Source organism: Lolium rigidum, chromosome 7 (assembly GCF_022539505.1).
Source record: "Lolium rigidum isolate FL_2022 chromosome 7, APGP_CSIRO_Lrig_0.1, whole genome shotgun sequence".
Lineage (NCBI taxonomy): Eukaryota > Viridiplantae > Streptophyta > Magnoliopsida > Poales > Poaceae > Lolium > Lolium rigidum.
Window position 1 is genome coordinate 302,247,559 of NC_061514.1, and position 17,802 is coordinate 302,265,360.

At 42.3% G+C, this 17,802-nt stretch overlaps 2 protein-coding genes across 2 annotated transcripts; both read left to right on the top strand.

The window, feature by feature from the left end:
• Positions 1-7,036: 7,036 nt before the first annotated feature.
• LOC124674268 (acetyl-CoA acetyltransferase, cytosolic 1-like) lies at positions 7,037-12,111 on the top strand. Its single transcript, XM_047210306.1, has 14 exons — positions 7,037-7,130; positions 7,341-7,391; positions 8,347-8,445; positions 8,540-8,713; positions 8,816-8,921; positions 9,170-9,308; positions 9,688-9,765; positions 9,837-9,902; positions 10,208-10,293; positions 10,393-10,492; positions 10,823-10,933; positions 11,010-11,051; positions 11,227-11,313; positions 11,804-12,111. The coding sequence occupies exons 2-14, from the start codon at positions 7,364-7,366 to the stop codon at positions 11,891-11,893; spliced, it is 1,206 nt and encodes a 401-aa protein (XP_047066262.1). The 5' UTR covers positions 7,037-7,130; positions 7,341-7,363; the 3' UTR covers positions 11,894-12,111.
• A 1,766-nt stretch (positions 12,112-13,877) lies between these two features.
• On the top strand, positions 13,878-17,365 carry LOC124676487 (UMP-CMP kinase 2-like). The gene is made up of 8 exons (XM_047212535.1): positions 13,878-14,048; positions 14,221-14,265; positions 14,355-14,394; positions 14,516-14,633; positions 14,736-14,892; positions 15,353-15,433; positions 16,116-16,223; positions 17,297-17,365. The coding sequence occupies exons 1-8, from the start codon at positions 13,947-13,949 to the stop codon at positions 17,363-17,365; spliced, it is 720 nt and encodes a 239-aa protein (XP_047068491.1). The 5' UTR covers positions 13,878-13,946.
• Positions 17,366-17,802: the final 437 nt, after the last annotated feature.

A 17,802-nucleotide genomic window follows, 5' to 3' on the forward strand; every position in this document is an offset into this window, starting at 1 on the left:
TCTCTTATTAAGTTGCTTGTTGTGCGATAACCATGCTTCGGGGACGCCATCAACTATTCTTTGTTGAATATCATGTGAGTTGCTATGCATGTCCGTCTTGTCCGAAGTAAGAGAGATCTACCACCTTTATGGTTGGAGCATGCATATTGTTAGAGAAGAACATTGGGCCGCTAACTAAAGCCATGATTCATGGTGGAAGTTTCAGTTTGGACATATATCCTCAATCTCATATGAGAATAATAATTGTTGCCACATGCTTATGCATTAAAGAGGAGTCCATTATCTGTTGTCCATGTTGTCCCGGTATGGATGTCTAAGTTGAGAATAATCAAAAGCGAGAAATCCAAAATGCGAGCTTTCTCCTTAGACCTTTGTACGGGCGGCATGGAGGTACCCCATTGTGACACTTGGTCAAAACATGTGCATTGCAAAGATCCGGTAGTCCAAGTTAATTAGGACAAGGTGCGGGCACTATTAGTATACTATGCATGAGACTTGCAACTTGTAAGATATAATGTACATAACTCATATGCTTTATTACTACCGTTGACAAAATTGTTTCATGTTTTCAAAATAAAAGCTCTAGCACAAATATAGCAATCGATGCTTTCCTCTTTGAAGGACCATTCTCTTTACTTTTATGTTGAGTCGAGTTCACCTATCTCTCTCCACCTCAAGAAGCAAACACTTGTGTGAACTGTGCATTGATTCCTACATACTTGCATATTGTACTTGTTATATTACTTCTGTGTTGACTATTATCCATGAGATATACATGTTACAAGTTGAAAGCAACCGCTGAAACTTAATCTTCCTTTGTGTTGCTTCAATACCTTTACTTTGATTTATTGCTTTATGAGTTAACTCTTATGCAAGACTTATTAATACTTGTCTTGAAGTACTATTCATGAAAAGTCTTTGCTTTATGATTCACTTGTTTACTCATGTCATTACCATTGTTTTGATCGCTGCATTCACTACATATGTTTACAAATAGTATGATCAAGGTTATGATGGCATATCACTTCAGAAATTATCTTTGTTATCGTTTTACCTGCTCGGGACGAAGCGTAACTAAGCTTGGGGATGCTTGATACGTCTCCGACGTATCGATAATTTCTTATGTTCTATGCCATATTATTGATGATACCTACATGTTTTATGCACAATTTATGTCATATTCGTGCATTTTCCGGAACTAACCTATTAACAAGATGCCGAAGTGCCGATTGCTTGTTTTCTGCTGTTTTTGGTTTCAGAAATCCTAGTAACGAAATATTCTCGGAATCGGACGAAATCAAGACCCAGGTTCCTATTTTCACCGGAAGCATCCGGAACACCCGGGAAGGACCAGAGGGGGGGCACTGGGCCCCCAGATGATAGGGTGGCGCGGCCTGGGCCCTGGCCGCGCCAGCATGTGGTGTGGCCACCCCTTCGACCCTCCTGCGCCGCCTCTTCGCCTATATAAAGCCTCCGTCGCGAAACCCCCGATGCGAAAAACCACGATACGGAAAACCTTCCGGAGCCGCCGCCATCGCGAAGCCAAGATCCGGGGGACAGGAGTCTCCGTTCCGGCACCCTGCCGGAGCGGGGAAGTGCCCCGGAAGGCTTCTCCATCGACACCGCTGCCATCTCCACCGCCATCTTCATCACCGCTGCTGCTCCCATGAGGAGGGAGTAGTTCTCCATCGAGGCTCGGGGCTGTACCGGTAGCTATGTGGTTCATCTCTCTCCTATGTGCTTCAATACAATAATCTCATGAGCTGCCTTACATGATTGAGATTCATATGATGATGCTTGTAATCTAGATGTCACTATGCTAGTCAAGTGAGTTTTACTTATGTGATCTCCGGAGACTCCTTGTCCCACGTGTGTAAAGGTGACGAGTGTGTGCACCGTGTGGGTCTCTTAGGATATATTTCACGTAATACTTATTCACCGTTGAATGGCATAGTGAGGTGCTTATTTATATCTCTTTATGATTGCAATGTGTTTGTATCACAATTTATCTATGTGCTACTCTAGCAATGTTATTAAAGTAGTTTTATTCCTCCCGCACGTGTGGTGACGAGTGTGTGCACCGTGTTAGTACTTGGTTTATGCTATGATCATGATCTCTTGTAGATTGCGAAGTTAACTATTGCTATGATAATATTGATGTGATCTATTCCTCCTACATATGCATGAAGGTGACGAGTGTGCATGCTATGCTAGTACTTGGTTTAGTCTTTTGATCTATCTTACACTAAAGGTTACTAAAATATGAGCATTATTGTGGAGCTTGTTAACTCCGGCATTGAGGGTTCGTGTAATCCTACGCAATGTGTTCATCATCCAACAAAAGTGTAGAGTATGCATTTATCTATTCTGTTATGTGATCAATGTTGAGAGTGTCCACTAGTGAAAGTCTATTCCCTAGGCCTTGTTCCTAAATATCGCTATCGCTGCTTGTTTACTCGTTTTATCTGCGTTACTATTGTCTGCGTTACTACTGCTGCGTTACTACTGCTTGTTTACTGTCCTGGGCAAAGCACTTTTCCGGTGCCGTTGCTACTATTTATTCATACCACCTGTATTTCACTATCTCTTCGCCGAACTAGTGCACCTATTAGGTGTGTTGGGGACACAAGAGACTTCTAGCTTTGTGGTTGCAGGGTTGCATGAGAGGGATATCTTTGACCTCTTCCTCCACGAGTTCGATAAACCTTGGGTGATCCACTTAAGGGAAACTTGCTGCTGTTCTACAAACCTCTGCTCTTGGAGGCCCAACACTGTCTACAAGAATAGAAGCTCCCGTAGACATCAAAGGTCGACGCGAGATGGCGGGATAACCAAAATCGTGGGTTGGGTTTGGCGGCAAAACTAGTGCAACTTCCCCTTTTTGTCACCTCTCAGCAAAACATCCTCATTTTCTCTCCAGACACCGGCGGCGGCGGTGCTTCCGCACATCTACTACCTCACCCGCTCATTCCATCTACTCCGGCACGGGAAGGCCGGCCTTGTCTGTTTTCGCAGCTGGTCTCCTTCTTCTCCGAGATCTGCGAGCGAGCTCTTCTGTCTTATCCATACCAGTATGTAGTAAGAGTATAATGTTATGCCATATCCATAATTACACGAAAAAAGGAAAAAATATAAGGAAATAAAATTGTTTAGTCCAAGACGATTCAGATTTCAGAGTTTCTCAAGACTGCTATTTATCTGAACAAAGGAAGTGGTGCACAGCTGTACATATAAAAAATGAGAATCATGAAGTGGTACACAACTTCAAAAATGTTGTATGTACAGGAGAAAGGGAAAATGGCAGCTAGGTAACATTTCTTATATTTTAATCCTCTATCAGCAGTTGATATTCATAAGAAGCTAGCACCTATAGAATCTTTTTCATATAACATCACTGAGAGGGCAAAAGTTTAAGTGACATGAATATGGGATCTCTGACATTTATATTGGATTTGTCCTCTAGCAAGTTTGAATTGGGATCTCTGACGCTTATATCAGCTTTCTCCTTTAGCAAGTTTCCTCGACATGGAGCACGTTTCCTCTGATAAAGTTTATTGTGCTAAAATCATGATATTAGCAAACTGAAATTTACAGTGAGATCAGGATACATGCAACAACCTAATTATACAAAGTTCACTAAAAAAAAGTCATGATTTTACCAACTGGCATCTTGCAGCTAATAATAACACTTCACTGTCTTTTTGGTACAAGTAGAACAACAAACAAATAAAGGCGCCTTGCTAGAAACATTCAAACTTACTCACAAAATAAATCAAGATAATACAACTTCATATTAATTCCACAAAGCATGAAAATAGAAAAATTGATATAACCCGTGGAGGGCTGGGAGCTCGGATTCTGTCCAAAATAATCATAATCCTTCATCAACTCAACGAGAGCCTACAGTAAGTCAAGAATTAGACAAAGAATGGCAGAAAATATAGATAAATGATGATTTCATATGTGTGCTCGCATAACAACAAAATTCCACATCGGCAAGCTTCCCCGGAAGATCCAATGGCAACCCACACTACAAACCCCTCAATTCCACAATCGCACGAGGAGTACCCTGGTTGCCCTGGAAGTTGAGGATGTGGAGGAAGCTAGGAGCAGCCGATGGTGGAGGAAGAGTACTTGGAGTTGGTCGTGGTGAAGGTCTGGATCAGCAGGTGTGTGGAGAAAGAACTGATGCACCCGGTCCGGACGATGGCAGCGGAGTGCCAACGGCCGCCGTCTAAGGGGAACAGGTGCAGTGTTGTCCTACGTCGGTGGCGACTGACGGCAACAATCGGCGTCGGCGCGGCGTTAACCCTTTTTTGCGTTAACCCTAGCAAACGATGGAGCGAGCGGGTCTATACCATTTTGAGATTAAGTTTATTGTTTCATTTATACTGTTTATTGTTTCCAGACCATATTGCAATGCAAATTTCATCACTATTTACCAAATTGGTTAATGAATCTCATCAAGATAGCTGTCAAAATTATTAGTGCGGCATACCCAGTCGTAAAACCCTATGTCCGCCATTGGCGGAAGGCTGACGTGAGATGGGGGGAGAGCAAAAATTGTGGGCTGGGTTTCACGGCAAAACTAGTATCGCTTCCCTTTTCGTCCACCTCCCAGCAAAACATCCTCATTTTCCCTCTTTACACCAGCGGCGGCGGTGGTTCCACACATATACTACCTCACCCGCTCATTCCATCTACTCCGGCACGGGAAGGCCGGCCTTGTTTGTTGTCGCAGCTGGTCTCCTTCTTCTTCGACACAAGATCCGCGAGCGAGCTCTTCTGTCTTATCCATACCAGTATGTAGTAAGAGTATTATGCCTGTTATGTCATATCCCTAATCACACGAAAAAAGGAAAAAAATATAAGGAAATTAAATTGTTTAGTCCAAGACGATTCAGATTTCAGAGTTCCTCAGGACTGCTATTTATCTGAACAAAGGAAGTGGTACAAAGCTGTACATGTAAAAAATGAGAATCATGAAGTGGTACACAACTACAGGAGAAAGGGAAAATGGCAGCTAGGTAACATTTCTTATATTTTAATCCTCTATCAGCAGTTGATATTCATAAGAAGCTAGCACCTATAGAATCTTTTTCATATAACATCACTGAGAGGGCAAAAGTTAAAGTGACATGAATATGGGATCTCTGACATTTATATTTGATTTGTCCTCTAGCAAATTTGAATCGAGATCTCTGACGTTTATATCAGCTTTCTCCTTTAGCAAATTTCCTCGACATGGAACACGTTTCCTCTGATAAAGTTTATTGTGCTAAAATCATGATATTAACAATCTGAAATTTACAGTGAGATCAAGATACATGCAACAACCTAATTATACAAAGTTCACTAAAAAAAAGTCATGATTTTACCAACCGGCATCTTGCAACTAATAACAACACTTCACTGTTTTTTGGTACAAGTAGAACAACAAACAAATAAAGGCGCCTTGCTAGAAACATTCAAACTTACTCACAAAATAAATCAAGATAATACAACTTCGTATTAATTCCATAAAGCATGAAAATGGAAAAAATGTATAACCCGTGGAGGTCCGGGAGCTCAGATTCTGTCCAAAATTGTCACAATCCTTCATCAACTCAACGAGAGCCTACAGTAAGTCAAGAATTAGACAAAGAATGACAGAAAATATAAATAAATGATGATTTCATAAGTGTGCTCGAAAAGAGTAGGTAGTAGTTTCATAACAACAAAATTCCACATCAGTAAGCTTCCCCAGAAGATCCAACAGCAACTCACACTACAAACCCCTCAATTCCACAATCGCGCGATGAGGAGTACCCTGGCTGCCCTGGAAGTCGAGGATGTGGAGGAAGGTAGGAGCAGCCGATGGTGGAGGAAGAGTACTTGGAGCTAGTCGGTGGTGAAGGTCTAGATCAGCAAGTGGTGGAGAAAGAACTGATGCACCCGGACCGGATGATAGCAGTGGAGGGCCGACGACAGCCGTCTAAGGGGAACGGGTGCGGTGTTTTCCTATGTCGGTGGCAACTGGCAGCAACGGTCGGCCTCGGCGCGGCATTAACCCTAGCAGGCGATGGAGCGATTGGGTCTATACCATTTTGAGATTAAGTTTATTGTTTCATTTATACTGTTTATTGTTTCCGTACCATATTGCAATGCAAATTTCATCACTACTTACCAAATTGGTTAATGAATCTCATCAAGATAGTTGCCAATTTTATTAGTGCGGCATACCCAGTCGTAAAACCCTAGGTCCGCCACTGGCGGAAATCCGACGCGAGATGGCGGGAGAATCAAAATCGTGGGTTGGGTTTCGCGGCGAAACTAGTATCACTTCCCCTTTTTGTCACCTCCCAGCAAAACACCCTCGTTTTCCCTCTTGGCACCGGCGGTGGCGGTGGTTCCACGCATCTACCTCACCCGCCGATTCCATCTACTCCAGCACGGGAAGGCCGGCCTCGTCTGTCGCCGCAGCTGATCCGGTATGGGATCTGTTGGCGAGCTCTTCTTCTTCGACCCCGGCTACTCTCGCTTATGTGCAATGGCGGAGGTAAGCTACCGTCTCCTCCCCTACTATCTGTCCCTGATGCCATTAGTGGATAGCATGTGTAGTAGATTTAGCCAGTATTTTTATTCCGGAATTGCTTAAACTTTTTTGGTGCACTAAGAAGGAAGTGGCGAGACAAAATAAGAAAAAAACTGTCTTTTGTTGCCCATTTTACATCTGCCTCTTGCATCGACTGGTTCGTGCGCGTACGGCACGACACAGCTCTCCCTCTCTCCCTCGACGGCTGCGCGGCGACGCCTCCACCTGTGGTCCGGGGAGCTCGTCGCTCTCTCCGGCCGCGCGCATCCTCCGCCGCCGAGGCCCGACCTGATCGCGCGCGCGAGGTGAGATCCTTCTCGAGTCCTTGACAGTCCAATCCATGGCTGACTGAACTGTCAGATCCGCCATGGCTGCGACGTGGGCTGGCTCAAAAACAATTCTTTCCTGACCGCAGCCCCACTTGGACACTGACTCTCGCAGCCCCGTCATTATAAGCAGCGCACGAACGAAGCACGAGCAGCCAGCAGTCCACCGCCCCGACCGATCTCGGCGCCTCGTGCACTCCGCCGCCGCCGCGCGCCAGATCCAACCTCAGGCACGCTCTTTCTCTCTCTCTCTCTCGCTCTCGCTCTCCGCATTCATGCCGCGGCGGCTTGGTTGTAGTTACACTAGTCACGGATCGCTCCTTCTTCGCGCCGCCGCGGCGGTTCCTCGGCCGCTAGCTGCTTGATTCCGCGGTGCGATGCCTGCTTTGCTTGCAGAGCAGGACGAGACTAAACATCAGGTCGTCTGTCTGTTTTTGCAGGTCAGAGTTCAGTTGGAGCCGCGATGGGTTCAGACAACATCGGCCCGAGAGGTACCGCTTTCTCCTTCTCGTCCCGTATCCTACCGCAGTTTGTTGATTTCTGAATGACTGAGCCGCGGGCGAGTGAGTCCGGATACGAGCTTGCCGTCGACGAAGCTGGCAATGAGCTAGTTCTTAGTTGTTCAGACTTCACAAATCACAATGATACACAAGGAAAATGGGAATATAATTGACGACATGGATGATCCGCGTCGAGATGCAAGATCGTGACTTTTTTTTTGAGAGGGCAAGATCGTGACTTGGAAGCGAAACTTTAGTCTGATAGATTTCCAGACACTGGGTGGTTACTCATAATTTGATTCTAATACCATAGCTACCGGCGATCTTGAATTTTGTGCGTGTGTGTGTGTTTGGTTTCTTAACCTTTGTGGCATGCTTGAATTGTCGTACTAGCACGTTTGCTGGCTTGCTGTATAGTCAAGCTGATAAGCTTAGTAACATCGAGAATGCTGATGAAATGTACCCACCAGATCAGTGGCCGTGGCCTGTAGCATAACTTCGTTACCCCCCTTCCAGATCACACTGGAGGGGCAGCTACAGATGTAGTTGGATGTACCGCTTTGCTGATTTGTTTCGGGCGGTTTTGGTGCACCACCAATATAAACAAATGGTTCACTGGTTCACTACTGGCGCGATATCAACGGAGATGAAAAATCTGTTCTGTTTCTTTACTTTTACTTTGCGGGTACAAAAAGGAAATATCTGCCATCTAGTGGTTTCTTTGCTTTTACTTTGTGTGTACAAAAAGGAAATATTCTGTTTCTTGTATTAGTATTACAAAATATTCAACTAAGGGTTGCATAAGGAAATATCTGTCGCCTAGCGGTTTAGCTTTCCCCGCTCGTCCATTTTTTCATACCATGGTCATGGCCTCATGGGTAGGAAAGCTAGTCTAGACGGTGTTCATTATCCTCCAATCAGTAACTTTATCTTCGTTACTCAACAGATGTCTGCGTTGTTGGGGTTGCACGGACCCCTATGGGTGGTTTCCTTGGTGCCCTGTCTTCCCTGTCTGCTACTAAGCTTGGTTCCGTAGCTATTGAAGGTGAGACCAGTATCTCCTCTACATACCCCTGAAGATATAATTTGCTGGATTTGTTTGATCCAAGAGTAATAACATGATGACCGTGGGTGATCAGCTGCTCTCAAGAGGGCAAATGTGGATCCATCCCTTGTGCAGGAGGTCTTCTTCGGCAATGTCTTGAGTGCTAACTTGGGGCAGGCTCCTGCGAGGCAAGCTGCTCTAGGTGCAGGGATACCAAACACGGTTGTTTGCAGCACTGTCAACAAAGTCTGCGCATCTGGCATGAAAGGTTCGAGTTCATGTAACCAAGTTTTTACAGTCTATGTTCACAGTTTCTACAAGCGAGACCATTTTTCTGACAATGATCTTGTTTTTTTTTTCCTTTATGCAGCAACGATGTTTGCTGCGCAGTCAATTCAACTGGGCACCAACGATATTGTGGTGGCTGGTGGCATGGAAAGCATGTCGAATGCTCCCAAATACATTGCTGAGGCTAGGTCAGTAAAGTGTTCCTTCTGCTTGTATCCGGATGTAGTGCACAAAAACAAGTGAAGAACCATCTTGTTTTTTCTTGTGAATAAACTAAGAATATGAGGAGGAATAGGATGCAAAAAATATCTATTGAAGTAGTTTATGTGACATCTTGTGTTTATTTTATTTTCTTTGTTGGAATTGATTAAAATATGATAGTTAGGGCTATTTAACGTTTTGGTGGCAACTTCCTGATCCGCATACTCAAATGCAGAAAAGGTTCCCGTTTCGGACATGATACCCTCGTTGATGGTATGCTTAAGGATGGCCTCTGGGATGTATACGGTGATTATGCCATGGGAGTGTGTGCTGAGCTTTGTGCTGAGAATCATGCTCTGACAAGGGAAGACCAGGTAACTTATGACAAACTGTAGTAACCACATTCTAATGCAGTTATTAGGTATATTTATCTAGAACAGAAGTGCATATATTTTGTCAGTTAATTCTAGAGATTTAGTAGTAGCGACTATTAAATACTGAAGCACTCGAACAGTTTGTCTTTTGAGTGCACCGAGTTCTTCAGTACAGAACAATATATTTTTGCACCTTAATCGCTTCTGAAATTTTTAATGTATCTTTTACCTTTTTGTTGAAGAATACGACATACCAGAGTTAAGCTTGTCAGATATCTTAAAATCTTCTAGGATTTGATGTTATGCTCTTCTTCTACATTACGATTCATATATGATATGATTATATTTGACATATCTGAATCTGTATATTCTTATGTAGGATGCTTTTGCTATTCAAAGTAATGAGCGTGGAATTGCTGCTCGTGACAGCGGCGCCTTTGCATGGGAGATTGTTCCGGTGATTTTCTGTCTCTGCCAAAGTGAATGGTTCATTTATTTGTTTTCCTGATGCTCTGTCCTATCAACCAGATTGAAGTTCCTGTTGGCAGAGGGAAACCACCAGTACTTGTTGAGAAAGATGAGAGCCTAGATAAGGTAAATTCTTTCAAATGGAGGATTTCGTAAACTGAACTATGTGTCATAGCCCAGCAGTAACTGTAAATTTCCATTTAAACCAACCAAACTGGTTAAAGCAAGTTGTGCCATATTTTTAGTGCTTTCATGCATCCTGTAGTGAAATACAATATGCCATAAGCTAAAAAGTATTAATTGGCAGTACGTACTACTTGTTAGCTCAATTGCTGATAGTTTGTCTTGTGGTTAATTAAAACATGGAAAATATGTCATTTGTATTTCTGTGTGATACTACTACCGTGTAATATGAGAACTGTGTCTCTTAGTTTGACCCAGTGAAACTGAGGAAGCTCCGCCCAAGTTTCAAGGAGAATGCTGGTACTGTTACTGCTGGGAATGCTTCTAGTATAAGGTGCCCACTTGTCATATATTTATTTCCAAGCGTTGTGCAGAAGTACTTAGTTTATGCTCGGAATATGTGATGCCTATCTGTTTGCTTTACATGGAGCAGTGATGGTGCTGCTGCATTAGTATTGGTAAGTGGGCAGAAGGCTCAAGAACTTGGTCTACAAGTGCTTGCAAGGATCAAAGGATTTGGTGATGCGGCTCAAGTAAGTCACCATACTGATTCTGATCTTAGTTGAGAGAAGTTTAACCTCGTTTAAGCAAGTGTACATAATAATCTTGGTTCTGGACGGGTATAGGAATGATCTAGGTTCAGGATGGGTATAGAAACCATCTTCTCTGGAATAGTTCTATGTAATCACAATAACTGAAGGTTTACGCTATCAAAAGTTGTTATTTACTATCAAAATTTGCATCTTCTCTGGAATAGTTCTATGTTATTACAATAACTGCAGGTTATTAGCTATCAAAATTTGTACTGTAAAAAAAACTATTAAGTATGGAATGATATTTTTAACTGCCAATTCATTATGCAGGCTCCTGAGTTATTTACCACTACCCCAGCGCTTGCCATACCAAAAGCTATCAGGCATGCTGGCTTAGAGTCTTCTTGTGTTGATTTTTACGAAATTAACGAAGCCTTTGCGGTATGGCCTTGATCATTTTTTACTACCTACCAATAGCATTTCTGTTAACCATATTTCTTTCCACTTTTTAATTCAGGCTGTTGCACTTGCAAATCAAAAGCTTCTTGGGATTCCTTCAGTAAGTCCACCGTCTTTGGGTCAACTAAATTTTTTCTGGGCCAAAAAGTAATTAAAAATTGTTGTCAGAAAATGCATCTTGATTTGCTACTATTTCTTATTCACCGGCAATATTAGTGAGTGTAAACTGCAAATTACAGTGACTACTTTGGTGCTCACAACCGCTGTGCTTGCAGGAAAAGGTTAATGTACATGGAGGGGCTGTGTCTTTAGGACACCCTCTAGGATGCAGTGGTGCTCGCATTTTGGTCACTCTTCTGGGTGTAAGTTCTTTCTTGGTGTTTCTTTGTAGTGTTCTGATTATGTGTCAGTATGTTGTTTGAGGGTGGATCCTGTTTACTAATAAAAGATGTTCCTTCAGTAATTAGTAAAAGTAATGAAATCTAGTTTTACTTAAAAGTACTATTGGACATCTTGTCGATGGTTATCACAAAGGAGAAGTATAAGGCATCTTATTAATCTGAATTGAATATCTTCTTATAACCTATGTGTGGAATATCCACAGAAATGATCATAGCTAAATCTGTAACCCATGCCAAGAAATTGTGTTTTTCGTGCTCTTGAGTCATGGAAATAGGGCAAGTTATATTCTGTGATTTCATTTGCCATCTCTTTCCTGCCTCCATTTTCCTTTTCTCACTTCTTCAGATTTTGTCAACTGTCACCATTTTACGACATTGGATCTGCAATGCCAGTTTCTCTTAGTTGCTGATGCATGTAACTAAACCAAGTAACCATGCTGCTTCTCAACAGGTTCTCAGGGAGAAGGGTGGCAAGATCGGGGTGGCTGGTGTATGCAACGGCGGAGGCGGAGCATCGGCACTTGTTCTCGAGCTCGCGTAGAAGCCCATCCAGATCCTGTAACACCAATAGTCATAGTACTTAGACGCGTTCATTGAGCTACAAGATAAAGTTGCAGTGACCCAATTTCAGGTGCTAAGTTGTCGACATGTAAAATTGTTTCATATCAAATGCGTTCATTGAGCTACAAGTTTACATTGTTTTGTCATTGTGGGCTTGAAATCTTTGGTCCAGTTATCCAGGACGACTTATTCTATTTTCTGCGTAGCTGTGTGAATGTTACAAGTTCAATAATGTTTGCAATAAAGCATTTTTTTTCTGCTGTGAAATTTCATATTATGTGTACTAACTTTTCCTAGTTACTCGGGTAAGGGGGGCCATCAAATATTCTCCCTTTTCCCAGGTACTTGGGTTCAAATCCCCACGGATTTTTAGTAGTGCAAGCATTCACTTTTCATTTCACTTCAAAGGATTTATAAATGCATGATACAACATACTGGGTCTGTTCCATATTAGTTGTCGCTGATTTAGGACAAATCAACGACAGCTAATATAGTAAGGTCCACTTCGGGATTTTAGCACTAGTTGCTGATTTAGGACAAACCAAGGACAACTAATATGGAACAGAGAGAGTATTATAAATAATTTTTGAGACCGTTCAGAAAATATTACATGCCAAAGCCTTTCCATATAGTAAGGACCACTTGGGATTTTAGCATCAACGATGGTGTGACTGTATCCATGACTTATAATGTCTCGAGCATCGCCGCAATGTGTGAAGGTAAACCTCAAGGGTTGGAACATGGGCCTTATGATGTCCCCTTTTTGCACGCAATGGATGCCCTTAGCGTGGCTAGTATTAGTGGAGCAGGCAGGGCGCGCCTTCGTGTTCCCTGGTCTGTTGCATCGCCGAGGAGAGAAGCATCATGACACCACCAAAGCACACTGCCGCCTAGGGTCATTGCATGTGCGAGGAAGACGCCCCACGGGCTTTGCCCAACGAGCGGTGCTAGGGTTCAAATCACCAGCGTAGCTACGAGAGTGCTACATTTACATTGTGCATTCACCGAGGATGGTGGGGAGTACAATGTTAGGCCATTAGCCATGCTAACATTGCACTTTCTGTTTTGTTATCTTTTAGTAAAATCTCCCTCTGTTTTGGATTATAAGATGTTTTAAATATTTTACGGTGTACTTACAAAAAACCATACATACCCTGCTGATATGGGTGAAGAGAACACACTTAAATGCATCTATATGCATTAGAAAAAGCTACTCAGTATGATAACGGACATGCACGAATGGAACCTGGGTACGGGCGCACCCAGTTTTCCAAAAATTGAAAAAAACGCTATTTCAAAGTTTCAAAATAATATGTAGTAAAATTTTGCATGTACATATTATATTGATACTTATTTGTGTGCGTTTTCACGAAAAAATACCACTATATATGGCCTACACGAAAATAACAAAATGCCCAAATGACACTAGTGAATAGGAATCTATACTATTCACATGATCCGAAATTTGCATTTTGTCATTTTTGTGTAGGCTACATACAATGATATTTTTTCGTGAAAACGCACATGGGTAATTATCAACATAATGTGAACATGCAAAAATTTACTTCACATTTTTTTGAAACTTTTAGATAGCATTGTTTTGAATTTTTCATAACTGGGTGCGCGCGTACCCAGGTTCCGTTTGACATTTTCGGTATGATAACATCTTAATAATTGAGAACAGACTGATACCACATTTAGTATAGTACTTCACAAAAATGCCTTTCGGGTGTTGCCTCTTTTAAAGGAAAGAAAAAAAGGCAACCCACGTGGCGTTTCATCAACTAGAGGCGGATATGGAAAAGGTAAAGAAAAACAACAAACTCACCTGAGCCTGGCCCTGCTCTCCCCTCCGGCGACTTCTCCCAGCGTCGCGGCCGCCCGCCGGCCACCGCGCTCAGCCAGCCCGCCGCTGCCCTTCCAGACCTCCTCCATTCGGCCCCTATTGCGGGTGCGGTGAGGTGCGCGCCTCTCTTGCTTCCCTGCCCTGTACTGTACGGCAAGCAAGACGAGAGCGCGCGATCGCCGCCGGGATGTGGAGGCGACGGCTGAGCGCCCTTCTTCCTCGATCCCCCTCCGCCCCGTCCTCCTACCAGCAGAAGCACCGCCCCATCCTCCTCCCCAGCCCCAATGAGGTAACCACACGGCCCCCCTTTCTTTCTTTCCTGCGTATATCGTCGAACGCATCGTACGCAGCCCCTTGGCCGGACCGAATCTGCGATGTTCGCCTTTCTTGCTGCTCCATTGGGATCAATCAATATTCCTGTGGTTCCTGGATGCTAACGGTCTTGAATGATTTGCTTGCAGAAACCGCCTGCTCTGAATCTGCTCAGGCTCTTCACATCCCTAGCTGTACGTTTCTTCAGAACCTGCATCTGTATTTGCGTCTCTGCACACTGGATGTGAACTAACTAATCTCGCACCCTTCGTTTATCCTCCAGGGAAGCGATGGTGATAGACCGTTCATCGCTTTCGTCTTAGGTAAGTTTCCTACTCTTAGTCCCAAAGAGGGCTGGCTTTACATCTATGCAATACACGCATATCTTGTGTGGTTATAAGCTGTATCAAATGTCCACGCGACTAATGAGGATCCTGCGTATAGGGGGGCCTGGCAGTGGGAAAGGAACACAATGTAGTAGGATTGCTTCGGATTTTGGGTTTGCTCATGTGAGTGCTGGCGACCTTCTGAGGAACGAAATATCTTCTGGTACCGATAAGGGGTAATACTTTTTTTTTTCGTTCATTCAGTCCTCGGATAGCCCTATGATGACAACACGGATTATTCAGTGAATTGATTTGTCCGTTTGCGTGGCCTTTGTAAGGGAGGACATCCTAGAGACAATAAGGGAGGGGAGGATTGTTCCTTCAGAGATAACTGTTGAGCTGATCAGAAAGGCAATCGAATCAAGCACTGCTAAAAGGGTTCTTATTGATGGCTTCCCAAGGTGCGAGGAAAACAGAATTGCATTCGAGAAATTAGTAAGTTTTCTGTTTGGCTCGCGTTACTAGTCCAGTTTTATTTTCTCTTAATTGAAATAGCGTGTGATGAGATGATAGGTCCACCGTGTTTGTCAGTTTTTGCTCAACTTTTGGGAAGGCTAATAATGGGTGAATGTTGCATTTTGTAGCACTGTTGGTTGTAACCAGCTGTTTACACATGTTTTTAGTAATAGATCCTTTACTAGAATGGCGCACTTTTAGCTTTATTCCATTTTCCCCATTTTGTGTTACTGCCACTATGGTGGATGTACTAGTTGCATCTTGTCAACTAGTAATAGTATTTATATCCAGGGTAATATTTTTTATGTGGTCGGGTAATTAGATGACACTGGCATGCCAACTGAGATAGTATGTTAACTTTTGTCCACACATTAATTGTGAGTCAGATAAATGTAGGTTGCATGGTTCCTGTTCTGATGCGTTGATGATTATATTTCAGACTGGAACTGAACCAGACCTTGTGATTTTCTTTGACTGTCCTGAGGATTTGATGGTTAAACGGCTCCTAGGACGTAATCAGGTTGGTTTTTGTACTATCTTCGGGTGTAAATTGCAGTAGATATATACTATGAGAACTGTACTATGCCCACTTCTTTTTTCTAAGTTTAGTCCATATGTGCTTCTTTTAAGATTTTTATTTCCCAGATTGCTTTGACAATCATCTGCTTATTTACTCGCTCTCTTATACTAACATGAAAGATTGCATTCCTAATGGATAGTGTAAGACTTTGCTTACTTACTTTTCTGTTGCCACAAATAATTTCCTTCTTCATATGTCATTTATGTTGAAGTGAAGAAACAATAACGTAATTAGTTTTTTATGTCTATATAACCAAAATGGGAGGTCGATTACTGCAAAATTGTGACTAGATGTATTAGTGAGGTTTTCTCTATAGATGCGACTAGTTCTTGTTGACTTTAACTAACTTGATTCTCTGTCAGATTACGTCACCCAATTTTATGTGCAATTCATGTGCAACTAGAAAAAAATGATGTGTAATTGCACATGGGTGTGCAATTGCACACCCATGTGTAATTCTCGTGTGAATCATGAGGAAAATCTAACGGTTGACGAGTCGATCTAGAACTAACTTAATTCTCAATTGACCTAGAACTAGCAAAAGGGTTACTCTATTATATGATGTTAGATTGATACCTCTGTTTATTCTTGTTATTTCAATTCTTTCATGTATTTATCTTAGGGACGAGTTGATGATAACATTGAGACAATCAAGAAGCGTCTAAAAGTGTTCGAGAGTTTGAATATGCCTGTTGTCAACTACTATTCTTCAAGGGGAAAGGCTCACAAGGTAATTATCCCAGAAAGGAGAACTTGTACTTCACTATTTTACAAGTTTTTTTTTTCCTATTTCGTTTGAGAAATAGAAATAGAATTTGTTAACCTTTTTCATAAGCTTGCCCTCTGCCTTGTCTTCTAGGAGACGATCCAAGAGCCTTCTTAATGTATACTGCCTCCGGTCTGAATTAATTGACGCCAAACACTACCAGGCCGCTGTGTTTTTGTGCGTGAGTCCGCGTCGATTAATAGGGGGAGACTTGTATAGGATCTATCAATTGGGTGAGATCATAGGATCAACTCACATAAAACATATTTTATCATGTGAAAAAATCTGAAAATAATATATAACATACCTATGGATTGTATCTACAACTCCAAAAAAATCAGCTCAAAATTTGCTCTACACTTGAAGAAACAAAAAAGACAAATCCAACTATGAATAGTGTCAGATCTGATTGAATAGTAGTTTACACTATTCACACCTAAATTTGTCTTTTTTGGTTCTCTAAGTATATGTGGAATTTGAAGCTGTAAATTTTTAGTCTTGCATATGTAACATAGTTGTGCGTTGTCATTTTTTTCCATAATATTTGAACATGTTTTGTCTCTTCAAAAAAATTGATCTCATAGATCCTACCTAAAAGCTGATCCTACCCAAGTCTTCCCCTCGATTAATACAGAACGGAGGAGTAGCATTGAACTACAGCCGCCTCATTCTCTTGAATTTTTTGAATGTCAATACGTATTTCAGAAACAAATGGGCTACCAATGTATAATTAGCTAGAATATGTGTCCAAATTTAATGGAGAGATAGAGGCAGGATGCAATTCCCTCATGTTCTGATTTCATTTAACAGTAAGACCATTTTTCTATTATGTGGGAAGAGAAGTGAGATCTGCCTATCGATTTGATGTTAGATGTCATACATGACTGTACTACATTCGTTTGGGAGACATTGATAATCTCTTCCAAAGGGGCACACATAAGGGATCTATCATTGTAAATGGTCCTAACCTATAGGGTATCTTTATTTTTTAGACTGACCTTTGGGATGTCTAAGAGCACTTGCTGAACTCCATGCAGATAAATGCAACAGGAACTGCAGATGAAATTTTTGAAGCAGTCCGCAAGTTGTTTTCCTCCTTAAGGTAAATCCTGACGTTTCAGACATGAAATTCCTGTCATAGTTGAACGGGAAGCATTGTCCTGTGTTTCTTCATCATGAAAAGGGTACCATGTATTTGGCGGGTATAATTGTATGAGTGAACAAACTATGTCGGCCCTCTTGAAGGAGATGTAGCCTTGCACATCTGATTGATTACTGGTCATTTTCTAGTACCAAATTAGTTGTGAAAGCTTTTTTCAGATGCCACATAGTCAGCATATCTTAATCCTTTGAACTGAATGACCCAGTATGCAGTGCCCACAATTTAGCAAATACAATAAGAGGTGATAGCGTTGCATCTAGGGTGGGCCATGGCTAAGCAAAAGGCTGTTGCTTGTAGATAGGGGGGGCTTGAATATCTGATCCTATGCCATTTGTGTTCACTGTGCACAATAAAGAGAGACGAACTGGCAAGCAAAATGAA

Bases quoted from the DNA above. Each gene is read 5' to 3' on its own strand.
- LOC124674268 (XM_047210306.1), top strand. From the start codon at position 7,364: ATGGGTTCAGACAACATCGGCCCGAGAG. The intron at 10,294-10,392 runs GTGCCCACTTGT...TACATGGAGCAG, and splicing joins GGGAATGCTTCTAGTATAAG to TGATGGTGCTGCTGCATTAG. The intron at 11,052-11,226 runs GTAAGTCCACCG...CTGTGCTTGCAG, and splicing joins AGCTTCTTGGGATTCCTTCA to GAAAAGGTTAATGTACATGG.
- LOC124676487 (XM_047212535.1), top strand. From the start codon at position 13,947: ATGTGGAGGCGACGGCTGAGCGCCCTTCTTCCTCGATCCCCCTCCGCC. The intron at 14,266-14,354 runs GTACGTTTCTTC...TTTATCCTCCAG, and splicing joins GGCTCTTCACATCCCTAGCT to GGAAGCGATGGTGATAGACC. The intron at 14,893-15,352 runs GTAAGTTTTCTG...ATTATATTTCAG, and splicing joins GAATTGCATTCGAGAAATTA to ACTGGAACTGAACCAGACCT.